The sequence below is a fragment of the Neopsephotus bourkii genome, unplaced genomic scaffold (genome assembly GCF_033783945.1).
Source record: "Neopsephotus bourkii isolate Nb327-2 ecotype Australia unplaced genomic scaffold, CSIRO-AGI_Nbou_v1 NB_804, whole genome shotgun sequence".
Taxonomy (NCBI): Eukaryota; Metazoa; Chordata; class Aves; order Psittaciformes; family Psittacidae; genus Neopsephotus; species Neopsephotus bourkii.
This window is the reverse complement of record NW_026901300.1, coordinates 1,213,187-1,226,807: the sequence shown is the minus strand read 5'-3', so window position 1 is coordinate 1,226,807 and position 13,621 is coordinate 1,213,187. Positions and strand designations below refer to the sequence as shown.

Sequence of the window (13,621 nt, the reverse complement as noted above, 5' to 3'; positions counted from 1 at the left end):
GGGACAGCATGCGGGGTGTTGTTTGGGTGCCTAAAGCATAGGTCGGGGTCTCATCAGCCCTTTCTCCTTGTCTCACCTCTTGTCCAGGACAGAAATCGTCGGTCTCTGGAGGTCCCCTCATCCAGAACGTGCATTCATCCAAGCGCATCCTCTTCTCCATCGTCCACGATAAGACAGGTCCGTGTGCCACTCTGATGTTGGAGGTGATCAGCAGCCACCTCTTAGGGATAGTGTTCACCCTGTCCCAGTTTTTCCCCATGCTCTGCAGGGATCTGGCAGTGCTGGAAATGCTGCTGTGGGGGATCTTTTCCCTTTACTTGCTGCAACATCTCAGCATCGCAGCCAAGACCTTCTTCCTTGCTTGGCTCCATCCCTGCCATCTTCACAGTGCTTGGTCCTCAAGCACTGCTGGCTGGCTGGGAAATCCCATCCCTGCTTCATGCACAGGGAGCTGGGGCACAGCTTTGGGTGAGGCCACTGAGCCCGAGCTGCAAACAGCAAATACCCACTGAAGGCTTGGAGTTAGTTCGAAAGAACTGAAACCCACCAACCCCAGTGTGATTCTGCAGCAGTGCCCAGTGGGATCAGCAGTGGGGAGCAGACTGTACCATTCCCCCACCTCCACCCCACCAAAGGGAAATGCAGCCTAAAAATGTTGACATTTTTACATCAAAACCCTTGCCTGCCTCTATCAAAAAGAAGAAAAAGCATGGGTGGGGAAGCTGGGAAAGAGTAAGAGGTGAGAAAAGCTCTGTGAAATGGCCGTGCCTTTGAAAGGTGCATTTCAGGCTGAGTTTGCTCTGTCCCAGAGAGTCTTTCATTTCAGGGTTAAGAAGTTTTATGGGGTCATTCCTTAGGAATCTGCTTTGCACATGCATGGCTGCAGGGGAGGTTGCCTGGGGCTGGGGAAGCCCAGACCTTCTCTGCCAGCCTGGCAAAATCCACTCAGGAAGAGGAAAAGCATTATTTTTTGGAGCAGCAGAGTCTTGTTCCTGCTTCCCAGTGCTTTGCGAGAGAAAAGTGCATCTGCTGTGTACAAACCATATGGAAGTTCCTTATTTCTTGTATTTTGTTTTGATAGATAAGTGGGACAGTTTTATAAAAGAAACTGAAGATATCAACACCCTTAGGGAGTGCGTGCAAATTCTGTTTAACAGCAGATATGGTGAGTAGGAGTTAATATCCCATTATGCATCTGCAGTGCTTGTGGTTTGCATATCATTATATAGCAATCATTTTTGTTCCCTAACACAGCAGCAGAAGCCATATGCTAGAGCTCCCTTCTCTTCCCAACACATTTAGCTCAGCAGCTCCCAGGCTCTGGGTGTCTGATGAAGGTTATGTCAATATTTCCATTTGGAGCCCCCCCCCCACTGTCAAGGAATTTATAGCGGGGCTGTAAAGCAGCCCTGGTTTGAAGTGTGGAAGGCCAGATCAGAGCACCCGGGCACCACCGGTGCTTGCAGGCAAGAGGCAGCAGTGGGATGCAGCCGTTTCCAACTCCCATGGCAGGGAAAAAAGAAGGTTATCGTGATTGCAGCTGCTTTTTTCCCACCTGCATGGCTTACCGGTGTCGATGGTGCTCTCCCTGCCGTGGGCAGTGCTTTTGGGTTAGTTCCTGGGGGTTTGGGCAGCTGTAAGCTTGGAAAATCGCTTGGGAATGGGTTGATGGGCTGAGTTTGTTGCCTGTACTATCCCCATCAGGCTGTGTAATTCATGAGATATTGGTAGGTTATAGATGAGCCTTATAACTTAAAACCTGTGCGTGTGCTGTGCACCTTGTGGGTTATAGATGAGCTCTGTAACTTACAATCTGCATATGTGCTATGCAACTTGTGAGCTCAGGAACCTGCTGCAGTCACAGGGAGGTTGGAGTGGGCCATGGGCCACCGCAGCCCTGGTTTGTACAACACTGGGTGCATTTGGAGGTTTTGGAGGACACCATTTGCTGCTGTGGTGTCTCCATATTGTCCCATCTCTGTCTCCATTGTCTCCCCGTTGCCTCATCCAAGGCCAGGCTGGATGGGGCTTTGAGCAACCTGGTCTACTGGAAGGTGTCCCTGCCCGAGGTAGGGGTTAGAACTACGTGAGCTTTGAGGTTCCTTCCAGCACAAACCATTCTATGATTCATTCTGTGAACTGCTCCTGGGGCTCCCCTTCTGAGACAAGCAAAGAAGAGGGCAGGAGGCACTCACCCTGCTGGAGTTCAAGCCTTTATACCTCCATTTTATCATCTGTAGAAGGAAAAGTGCGTGTTTAAGTGCAAACCATGGGTTCCCCTTTCAGCCGAAGCCTTGGGGTTAGACCACATGGTCCCCGTCCCATACCGGAAGATCGCCTGTGACCCCGAGGCAGTGGAGATCATTGGTATCCCGGACAAAATACCCTTCAAAAGACCTTGCACCTACGGCGTCCCCAAACTGAAGCGGATACTGGAGGAGAGGCACAACATCCATTTTGTCATCAAAAGGTGGGTGGCGAGGAAGGCAGGGGAGAGTGCATGGCCTCGAGGGGGTCAGGGGTTTAAGCCGTTCTCTCCATCGTCACAGGGTTGGTTTTGACACCCAAAACTCATTTTACCCTCTTTTTATGGGAAAGAGCTAGAGTTGTTCAGCTCTTTTTTTTTTTTCCCAGAAACTTCTGTTTTCCATCCCTCTCTCCTTGTTTGTGAGGATGAGGCAGGGCTGGCCATACTACAGCCACCCGCCGAGCCCCATCACCCTGTTGTAAGTCCATACAGACGTTCCCAGTGCTACCCCAGCATTTCAGGTGGTAATGGGACCTCTGATCATGGCACAGTGGCATTTGGAGGATGGGAGTGGTGCCTCTGGGTGGGAGGAGGAACATCCATACTCACAAGGCACAGGGATTCTCCTCCACCATGTTTTGTGGTGACCACTTATGGGCATCCTGTGTGTATGATGATGAGGATGTGTTGCCTACAAGCAGGGTGTTGTGTCTTAGTGTCTGCATTTGCATTGGAGTAGGAGGAATGGATGCTCTCCTGGTTACCACTGTGCTGTGCAACCCCTCTTTGCTTCTCTGTGAGGAAATCTGCTTTATAACATATTAATTCAGTCCCTGCCTGTACAGCACTTGTGTTATTCTCCTGCTAGAGGTGTGAAACCGTGGTGCAGACAAACCCCAGCTAAGGCTCACACGAGGGCTGAAATACTGACATCAACAGGACTCAGGCATCCTACAAGGAATTAGCTTTCCTGAGGCCAGCTGCTGGAGGAGCCACTTTGTCCCGCAGCCCTTGGGCTGTGCCAGACTGGATCAGGCACCAGGATGTGGCCCTGAGACACTTTGCACCCATGAGCAAAGCTGTGTGTGACACTAAAATAGGTTATTCAGGAGATGGGTGACAGCCAGTCAATGGTCTGTGTCCTGACGTGAAGGTCCAGCAACAGCTACTTCAGTCCTACTGTCTCTTTTGGTAAAGCCAACCTATAGCGCTGCATTTAATAATTAAATTAAGAGAATGACTTAGAAGCAGATTTAAAGGTGTTTTAGTTGAGAAGCATACGCTGCAAGATTGCTTGGTTGCACGACAAGCTATAAGGCTTTTTTTAGCTGAAAAATTCGTTCCCTTTTTTTAGAGAATGAATAAAATTACAATTTTGACTTGGTTTAATGTTGTTCATTAATAAAACCTAAATTTCAGCCATGAGAAGCACCTATTTCTAATCCCTTTTTCCCTCTTTCTTCCTAGGATGTTTGACGAGAGAATTTTTACAGGTATGTCCTCCACATCCTTTGATTTATTGCCCACCAAATTGAAAGATTATCCAGAGAAGCAGAGTTGAAATAATGTCATCTCTGAGCATCAAAAGTGCAGGACACATGCAATTACACTCGATGAGGAGAAGCCTTGTTTGTGCCCTACACCCAGGCGTGCTGAGATTGCCTTTGCCTGGGGTCAGTGCACGCACAGTGCACCCCTTAAGTAGTGTTTTGAGGGTTAAGGCAAGGATTCCCTGGCTCCCTGTGCCAGGCGGAGCTGCAGCTACAAGCAGCATGCAGCATGTTTCTGTGCTTGCAGGAGAAGCTAAAATCACTGCTCACTGGTAAATCATTCTGGTTTTTGGCTGGGAAGGGCTAACATCATCCAGCCGCTGACTGTTTTTAACAGAGAAATGACACAAATCCAGTGACAAAACCCCAGGGAGGGAGTTTCTTTGGCTTTCTTTGCCCTGTGTTTTTACTCCTTTTGGTTTGTGCTGGAGAAGCCAGGCCAACTGCTTCTTGGCAAACAAAGAGACATGAACTGATGCCCCCATCCCAGCACCTTGATACCTGTCTGGAACACGGCACTGTACCTGAGTTTGTCACCTCCCAGCCCTGCTCCCAGATTGCCTGGGCTTGGCTGGCAAGTAAAGACGTGTTTTGGGTGGCTGTTTGGGGTTTTTCCCCCAAGCCACCAACCCCACACATTGGCAGCCTTCCAGACACCTCCTCAAATATCTCCACCAGCCAGATTAACCTCTGTGGCCCCATGGCTGCCCCAAACCCAAAGATGCTCCTTGGGGATGATGCCCCAGAGCCACCCAAAGGGGACCTCCAGCATCATGCCTCCATAGGGGGGATTTCTTTGTGTCTCCATTCCCATTAATGACTCTTTTTCTCAAGAAAAGGATTTCTTTAAGCTCTCCCCCAAGGGATGAAGTGCTGAACTGTGTTTTGGGATGCTTGTGTTTTCCTTGTAAATCCGTCATGGTTGCATGGTATCCATGGACAGGCATCGCATACATCTGTGCTGCAAGCTTGGGGGTTACATGGCAGGGAGGTGCAGGTGGAAACGAGGAGATGAGGAAGCAAACCCAGCAGGACTGGGATGGGTGCTGGTTCCCCCTCCCCTGCATGGTCCCTGCAGGGCTACCAGAAGCAAAACACATTAAACCTGTGTTTTTGTGATTCGTGTCAGCACATCTGACTGTGCAGGGGGGAGAAAAAAGCATCTGCTGAGTCAGGAGGTGCCATTTCTGCAAAGACACTGTGTTTCTGAGCAGAGCTGTATTTTAAGTTGCCAACTGCAAAGTATCCCAAAGCTTCCCTGTACAGTTTTGCTCACCCTTTAATTAAAATACCCACCACTGCTAGGAAACCTATTTTTGCTACTCCCCTGGGTAGCAGCTTCAGGCAGGCTTTGCTGCTGCAAGAGCAAGATTTGGTCCATAGAAAGCACAAATTAAAAGGAGCCTTTTGGACTTCTGGTAGATAAATAGTGTCTTTAAGGCTCTATATTGGTGCTGCTCCCATTGCCAGAGCCCTGCCCTTCCTTGCAGGCTGGAGCTGAAAGGAAAAAGGCTTCATGTTCCCATGGATGGGATGTTTTCTAGGAGGGTGGGGATATCACGATGGTGCTTTGAGACCAGTGAAGGGCCTTTGGCAGCAGCTATTTAACAAGACACCTATGTGGTTTCTGCAGCCCCGTGGTGTAATTTCATTCCCTGTTTCCTCCAGCACTAATCCTTCAGCTCTTTGCTCACCTTCCCTGCCCGATTTTATTTCCTACCCTGCCTTCAGATCACTCTTTTCATCTCCAAGGTCATTGCTGAGGCTTCGTTTCAGCTCCTTTCAGGCTGCTGAGGAGCAGGGAAGGGAGAGGGGGTGTTTTTCATGGTGACAGCATGCTTTTGTCCCTCTCCATGTCGCTCCAGCAGGGATTTCTCCCACTGCATGTGGGTTGGGGGTATAGAACAAGGCTGCTTGTGTCACCACTGCTCTGGGCTTTGCCGAGTTCCTGCCAGTACTGCACTTCCCCTCCCTTGGGACAGGGCTCTCCCCACTTCGGGGCTTGCTCCTTCACCACTGGTCCATGGCCCTCAGCCCTGCCTGGGCTTCCCAAACTCTCAGCATCCTATCCTGGCAGCCAGCCCTTTCCAGAGATGCTCCATCCCTAGCAGGGCTTCCCAGCATGCCCTGACATATGCAGAGGTTTAAACAAGCATTTTACTATTATTATAATGGGTAAACCCAGTGAAAGCTGCACCCTTCTGTTTGCAAGCAGAGGAAAACCTGTCCCCACCCTGACCTCAGCTCTGTGCTTGGGAGGGGGAAACAAGCGGAGGTGGGAAAGCTGCATCGTTTGCATCTCTGGTTGCTAATTCTGGTTCTTGCTTTTCCTTCCAACCCACACCCGGCACCAGGAAGCAAATTTACCAAAGATCCAACCAAGCTGGAGCCCTCCAGCCCCCCCGGGGAGATCTCCCCCGAGCCACACCGTGGGGCTGTGCTGGACCTGGCGGGGACCTCCCAGGCCAACAGCAGGTAAGAGATGCTCCGTCCCCAGCCGCCACAGAGTGACATCCCCCAAAGGGTTGTTTTGGGGTCATTGATGCGCACATCAGGTTATTGCTTTGTGCAGTGGTTGGGGAGGGTGTGATGGGTGCAATTCAGTAAGCTGCAGTTAGGGAGCTTGCATTGTGGGAAGGTGGGTGGCTAAAAGGGGATTTGCTTTCCTGTCTCTTTAAAACCCCGCTGTGGTGGTAGCCACAGCTGGCCAGCACAGGAGGAGGTCGAGCATCCCTGGCCTTTTGCAAGACAAACTTGGAATCATTGATATTCATAGAACCATAGGGTTGGGATGGAAGGGACCTTAAAGCTCATCCAGTCCCAAACCCCTGCCTTGGGCAGGGACCCCTTCCACTAGAGCAGGTTGCTCCAAGCCCCTGTGTCCAACCTGACCTTGAACACTGCCAGGTATGGGGCAGCCACAGCTTCTCTGGGCACCCTGTGCCAGTGCCTGGGTGACTGGGTTGGCTTGCCTGGGCCAGGTCTCTGTGGCTGATGTTTTGCTCTCTGTATTAGTATCACACATGGGTTGAAATGGTAAGTGTTCAGCACCCCCAAACGCTGTGCTGAGAAGCAGGGCCTTGTAGCACAGAGGCAGGCTGGGGGTGGCTACCCTTGGTGTCCCTGAGAGACCAGGGCTGGCTGAGTGACTCCAGCCCCTTTCATCAGCTGCAAACTCAATGCACTGTATGATTCAGCCCCTTCCAACCATTTAAAATGGGTTGGAGGAATCACACTCTACCCGTGCCTGTTTCTCTTCCTAATAATAAAGGGACCGGATGAAAGGCTCATCTGGAGATGTCTGCAATGGGAACTTGGCTGGACTGGGTCCCAGCCTGAGGTGCTTCCCTGGTGTGACAGGGAGTTAAACCCAAATCTCCAGAATCTCAGCTAAAGCTTAGCCACAAAACCATCCTTCAGCCACTTTTTTGCTCTCTGCACCTTGCTGAATCGCTCCATGTCTGGAGGCATTTAGACTCAGGGAGCAGCAGAGCATCCCCTGCACACTGGGTACCAGTGGAAACAGTGATGCTTCAGATACCACTGGCCTCTAAGCACACTACAGGGCTGAAGTCTGGCCTGAGGCTCCTCGTTTTCCCCTTCATTTGTTAACATTTGCAATTAGGACACTTTTAATTTTTGCAACAGAAGATCCCACTGTGCAGTTGAATTGGTGTGACTGGAAACAAGAAGGTGATAGGATGGGATATTAGGGATGCTGAGCTGGTTTCTGCAAAGCAATAGGTAGATAACAAGCTGGGAGTGTGCTGGTGGGGTGGGAGCCACTGCAGAGCTCCAAGGGTGACCAGCGGCTTGTGATTCCCATACAGCCCTCACTGATGCTGCACTGTCCCCATCTCACCTGCTGCACTCCAGCCCTGGGCCAGGTACAGGTTGCATGGAGCAGTAAAACCACTGTAGAAAACCCTGTAGGGGAAAACCAGTGTTTCTAGGGGTGGCTTGGGTTTTCCTCCCCATGGTAGTGCTGTGATGTGGATGTGCTGGGCTGGGCTAACCATTTCCACTGGTGTAACCCTGGCACAACCTGAAGAGTCCCTTTAGAATTTACCCTAGTTGTGTGTATAGATGCTTTGTTTCTGATTTACTCTGTATGTGCACATTGACTTGGGCCATGGACCCTGAGGTTCATGTGCACGTCTGATTACAAAGGGAATCATGAATCAAGGGTTTTGCACAGCTTCCTTTGTCTGCCACAGGGGTGAACTCAACTCTCCCAATGCATTGATAACACCTACCTGCAGGAAAACAGAGCTGGCTATTCAAATACCACTTTGTTCTTCCTGCAAATGAGAAACCTCTGTTCCCTGGCAGGAGCAGGGCATTTCCGTAGCAGTGGTCCACCCAGGTCAGAGTCCAGTTCAGGGCCAGAGGGGTAACACACTCCCCAGGGAAATTCCTCCCAAGTTTCCCTAGTGAAAGGTTGACTCCGACCTGACGTAGGAGTGTTTAAAACCCTTCCCAAGGCTCCCAGGTAATATACACGGTACTTCCTAGACCAGAGATCCTTTTTACCCATACCACATTTAGAAGAGCATTACAAGAGCACTCCTGGCTCCCTTTGTGTTGCCTCTAGTTTGTTCTGCTGACGCTGCTGAGTGGATTTAGGTGAGAGAAGTGCTTTTGAACGTCTCCCCTGAGCCAGCAGGGATGTGGCGCTGGCTCAGAAGGGTTTTCCTTCCCCCCAAAGGACCAGCGTCATGGAGGAGTGTGTTTTTCCAGTGCTGTTCCTTAGTGCCAAAGAGCCATGGTTGTTCTTGTTTAAGAGGGAGACAGACAGCAAATGTGTCCTGAGAATGCAAAGTAATCTCATTTGGATGCTGAACACCTTGTGTAAATTCCTAGGCATGCGAAGTTAACTGCAGGCATGAGTTTGGGATAGTGCCCAGTTTTCAGGGGAGAAAAGCTTTGAGCAGAATAAATATTTACCAAATCAATTGACTTTTTTCCTTCCTCCCTATTTGCTTTAGCTCCATGAGTAACCACATTGTAATGATGCTTTACGCACTCCTCTCTGCTGCAAAGGGCTGGAGTCAACCAGGTTTCGGGCTTAAAACCCCTCTTGCTTTCAGGAACTCTCTGCTGCAGTTACATCCATCAGTGTCTAGAGGCAGGGCTGCGACCAGCAGTGGTGCAGCACCAGGAAGGGTTTGGGAGCAGGGCTTATTTGCAGAGAAACATGCAGGCTGTGGCCTTGCAGCCGCAGATGCTGTGCCACTGCTGGGACCATGGGTGCAGTGCCCCTAGGGAACCCTCCACAGCCCTTGCCTGGCATCACAGGGGCTGCAGTGTTTCTCCCTGCTGCCAGGACCAGTCCTATGCTCACCACTGGGTTTGAAGCTCTCTCTTTGGCTGCTCCATGACCACTTCTTTTGTCTGCCTTTCCCTCCCAGGTCCGAGAAGTGCACTGTGACTGAAAGCTGTGAACCAGGTGAGGAATAATTCATTTTCTCTTGCAAAAGAGTGGTGTGGGGGAGAGGGCAAAGAGAAAGCTGCCTGAAAAGTAATTTGGATGTGCAGCACCAGTTACCTGTTTGCCCCATGGCATAGTTCTATAAGGACTTTATTCCCATTTGATAGATGCAGAGATGAAGGCTCTTACCCTGTGACCCTTCAGCTGAGTCCCAGAAGTGAAATAATGAGACTTGAGCATGTTACTGAATGCAAAGCTAAGGGAAGTCTTCAGTCTCTGTGTTCCCTTCTCCCTGAAAGCCACCACAATCGGGTCACGAGAAGTCAGCGGTGTCAGTGTTCTGAGCCCTGCAAGTGAGAAGGAAATGCTTTTCCCCAGGTTTAGGTGCTTGGTCCAAGCATTGAAATGCCACATGGAGCCTCCTTATCCTGCCTGCCCAAGCTGCAAGCTGTGACTCAGCCTCTTGTGGTGGATCAGTCCTACCCCAACTGGGGAGACTGATCTGGAGATAAGAGGCAGCTGGGCTGAGCACCACATGTAGCATCCTTCTGGGGCAGCTGGTTTCAAACCATGCTGAATTCTGCTAGGGTTCAGCTGGTCATGTCCGATGGGATGTGGCTGCAGTCAGCCCTCCCGGAGCATAGGTTTGCCAATGGGCATGTCCCAGGCAAAAATTTGGGAGCATTAAATATGCCTGGAGTGCTCACTGGAAATGGCTCCTCCTGCATCCCCATGAAAGCTTCTTGGTGACCCAGTTCATTTTAAGTGAAGAAAGCCAAGAAATGAGCACATAATGAGGGCTGGCAGCTGGTTTGAGGGCACCAACAGAGACCATTCCCATGGGTGTCCTGTGGGTACCTCCTTGCCATTAGCTTGATGCCACTGGGCTACTTACCCAAAGCCTTGTTGCTGCTAGCACTGCAGTGGCAGCTGGTCGTGGTTCCCTGCCCGCACTGGTGGGCAGACGTGGCATATTGCTGGTTCCTGTTGGTGATTGCCTTCCATTGCCTTTCCCTGGTAGGTACCTCAGGAGAGCTGGGTGGGATCAGGCAGATCAAAATCGAGCCGGATGAGCTGGACATCATCCAGATCACAGTGCCAGGTAGGTTCTGGGATACCGGCTGTGTGCAGTGGCCTCTGTGCAGGCAGGGCTACCACATTGTCTCAGCATTTTGCTTTGAGAAGAGGTGTTTGCAGGGTATCTCCCAGCACAGAAGGTCCCCCCATGCCCATGTAATCCTCCTTCACTGAAAGTTATTTTTAGGGGTGTATTGGGAATGAGGTGGTTTCCTGGGGGCAGTGGAGGATGTTTTAGGGTTCTTTGTTGTTTCTCTCTCCTTCATTGCTTTTCTATCTTGCCTTTCCCCTGGAGAAAGTGAGCCTGGTTTGCTGCTTTCCTTCACGCACGGGCTTGGAGGATCCCAGGTATCGAGCGCGGGATGTTTTTGATGAGGTCCTTAAGTTAGAAAAACAGCCTGGTTGGGAAGAGGTCGTAAGAACAAGTTTAGTCTTAAAGACGTGCTGAAAACATGTTAGAATTGGCAGCACTGATGAGTACCCCTAGAGAGGTCAGTGGTGATGGAGATGAGCAGTGGGGTGCTTGAGAGGCAGCTGGGAGTCATTTTCCACTTACCTGACCTGGACAGCAGAGCAAATGGTAGGATGATCCTCAGAGTTTAATGAGTGGCTAGTTAGCAGTTTGCATTTGCAGTGTGCTTTACAAACATTAATTAATAATCTCACCAGAATGAGGGCAGCCACAGGACTCCCGGTGTGCCCAAGGGCAAGTGATGCTGGGGTCAGCAGTGACGCCCAGCCCCGCCGCACCGGTGCGATCTCTGTTGCAGCCAGACTCTCACAGTCCCCTTACTGCAGTGATATTTGGGAGTCAGTCCAGGTTTATTGCAGAATGGACTTAACCTGCAGTTAATATAGCGGAAAGAGAAGGAACAAAGTATAGTGGTAGATCAAACATTTTAATTTTCAGCTTGGCAGCTAATGGAAGAGAAGAAAGCTAATACGTGGTGAGCTGGCGGGCTGTGTGAGGAGGAGGAGGTGTTACCACTTTGGTGCTGGGTAGACCATGTTTCAAGTCCAGAGTCTACCTTCTCTTACCTTGTTTGAAGATGGAGTTCAATCAGAGGGAGTACAGCTGAGGGCAGGGAGGAGGATTAATAGAAAAGAGGTGCTCACCTACAGGGAGAAATTGATGAAATTTGGATTATTTATCCTGTGAGGTGATGATTAAGAAGTGACCTGATTGAAGTATTTAAACTAGCTGGAGGTTTATTTAAAGCTGAATTTGGAGAGCTCTTTGAGGGTGTTGGAGAGCCCAGCATTAGGGGAGGTGGGTTTAAGTGAAGAGGGCATGCAGATTATGTAAGGGAAACCCAAGGAGGTATGGTTTTGTGGAGGAGGGCAGCATTAGTGGAATGGTTTTCCCCAGTGGAGTAGCCAAGTCAAACAGCATTAACTTTTTAAGCCAAAATTGAGTGTCTTGATGGAATTAAGCCAAGTAAATAGTTTTGAACTATTTTTGCTCTTCACCTTCCATAGAGGTTAGGAAGAGATTTTTCCTCCTTTGGGCTGAGAGGTTGGGTGTGTTTCAGGGACAAGCTCCGGTTGGTCCCAGAGAGGAAGAAGGCAAATGCCACCCCGAAACTGCTCCTGATGTGCAGCCATAGTGTGTGGGGCTCCTGGGAGCAGGGGGCTCTTCGCTCAGCCCTTGCTGATGGGCCCAGACCCTCTGAACCCTGTTGTGGGGATGGTTTTCCCCCAAATAAAAGCTGCCCATGGGGTTTTGTCTGCAGACCGATCGCCTGGCTCGGATGAGATGCACGACCCAGTGCCCACGCACGTGCCCTCGGAGGAGCCCAGCTACATCCTAGAAACAGTGGCAGGTACCAGAAATGAAGATGTAGGAGATCCAGTGCATGGGGACATGAGAGGTTGTGCATGTGTCCAAAATGAGTAAAACCATTTATGAACCAAGGTGATGCAGATGGACCCACTTCCACTGTCATGGCCTCAATCAGCCCAGGTGGGAGCTCCAATAGACAACCTGGTGGCTTTTCTGGCACCACCACTCCATCCCAGGCCCTCTCCATCCCCAGCATGCTGCAAACCCCAGCTCATGACTGGGATTTGCCTGGGGGAATGGTGCCAGCGCTGTGCTTGCCTTTGCTCCTGCTGGGTGCTGGATCTCTCCCAGGAAGCCCACACTGAAGGGCAAGCATACCTCTAGGATGTAGGCGATGGGTTTATCCTGCTTATGCAGCTCCTGGCATGATGCTACCACCCTGAGCCTGTCCTGGGGGGAATGCTCAGAGCTTAGGGAGCAGAAGGGGCAGTTGGGTGACTGGAGGGGACCTGGAGAACTCCTACTCATGGCTGGTCTGGTTTTGCTGTCTCTAACCCTCCTCTTCCTCATTAGGGACAGAAAAGGGGCCCAACGAGGAGTCCCGACATGAAGAAAAGCAGATGGAGGGATCAGGTGAGTGAACGTTGAACCCTGAGCATTGCCCATCATAGCAAGTTTTGGAAGGATGGATAAACACGGAAGTAATTTGGGTTGGGTTTTGTGGGTTTCCTACACCATCAGCAAAGCATTCCACCTCCAAAAGGCTCAGCGCAGAAGGGCGCTGCCATGTTCCTGGGCTCAGTCCTCCCCACTCTTGCCCAGGTTTACTATTCCCCCTATTTGTTTGCCTCCTTGCTGTTATCACACCACTGTGGCAGGAGCAATGCTGCCTTCCCTTGCCCAGGGATGAGCTTAGAGGCAGCTGCCAGCGATTGGCACTGATTTGGGAGGCCTGAAGAGTGCACAGCCGGCTCTGACAGAGCTCAGGGGCTGTTCACCTGTGCTGTGCATTGCTTGCCCCAGAGGAAGCTGCTTTTTCAGAGCATTTCTCTCCTTTTCTTTTGTCTTCTTTCTCTATTTCAGATTGTATAGGAGATGTTTTAAGTCATTTGAGGAAACAAGTTGAGATTTTGTTCAACACAAGATATGGTAAGATGGTCGTTAACACACACACATCATGCTGAGCACCGGCCTCGGCCGTGGGGAGCTCCTAATTGCTCAGAAATGTCACCTGCCATTTCCAAACCAGCAGCTGAGTAAAGGTGCAATCCAATTTGTTCATTTGCTATCTGCTGGGCTTACAAATGCATTTGAAATCTCCCTGGGCCTTGTTACTGCAACTCTTCCCCCTTGATTTCTTTGATGCCTTTTCACTGGCTGTAGGCCAGGAATTGCTGCTGTGGCGTTCAGCCCCCAGGCACATTCCTTTCCTTCATCTAGCAGAGGGACATCCATGAGGTCTGGATGTGGGGTCCCATTGCCTTGTGGAAAGGTGCTTGCAGGCTTTATAGAAAGCCACCCTTATTTGTGCC

The 13,621-nt window shown here is 50.6% G+C and overlaps 1 protein-coding gene across 5 annotated transcripts in view; it reads left to right on the top strand.

Moving 5' to 3' along the window:
- GTF2IRD1 (GTF2I repeat domain containing 1) overlaps positions 1-13,621 on the top strand; it is a 63,394-nt gene that overhangs the window by 32,343 nt on the left and 17,430 nt on the right. For 3 of the 5 annotated variants that reach the window (XM_061355464.1, XM_061355463.1, XM_061355461.1), the window contains exons 7-16: positions 88-177; positions 1,082-1,165; positions 2,287-2,470; positions 3,716-3,741; positions 6,153-6,273; positions 9,210-9,247; positions 10,251-10,331; positions 12,040-12,129; positions 12,663-12,722; positions 13,173-13,238. In XM_061355464.1, the coding sequence (XP_061211448.1) occupies positions 88-177; positions 1,082-1,165; positions 2,287-2,470; positions 3,716-3,741; positions 6,153-6,273; positions 9,210-9,247; positions 10,251-10,331; positions 12,040-12,129; positions 12,663-12,722; positions 13,173-13,238 (840 nt within the window). The remainder of the gene's footprint in view (positions 1-87; positions 178-1,081; positions 1,166-2,286; positions 2,471-3,715; positions 3,742-6,152; positions 6,274-9,209; positions 9,248-10,250; positions 10,332-12,039; positions 12,130-12,662; positions 12,723-13,172; positions 13,239-13,621) is intronic. The other 2 variants (XM_061355465.1, XM_061355462.1) reach the window with 1 other exon arrangement.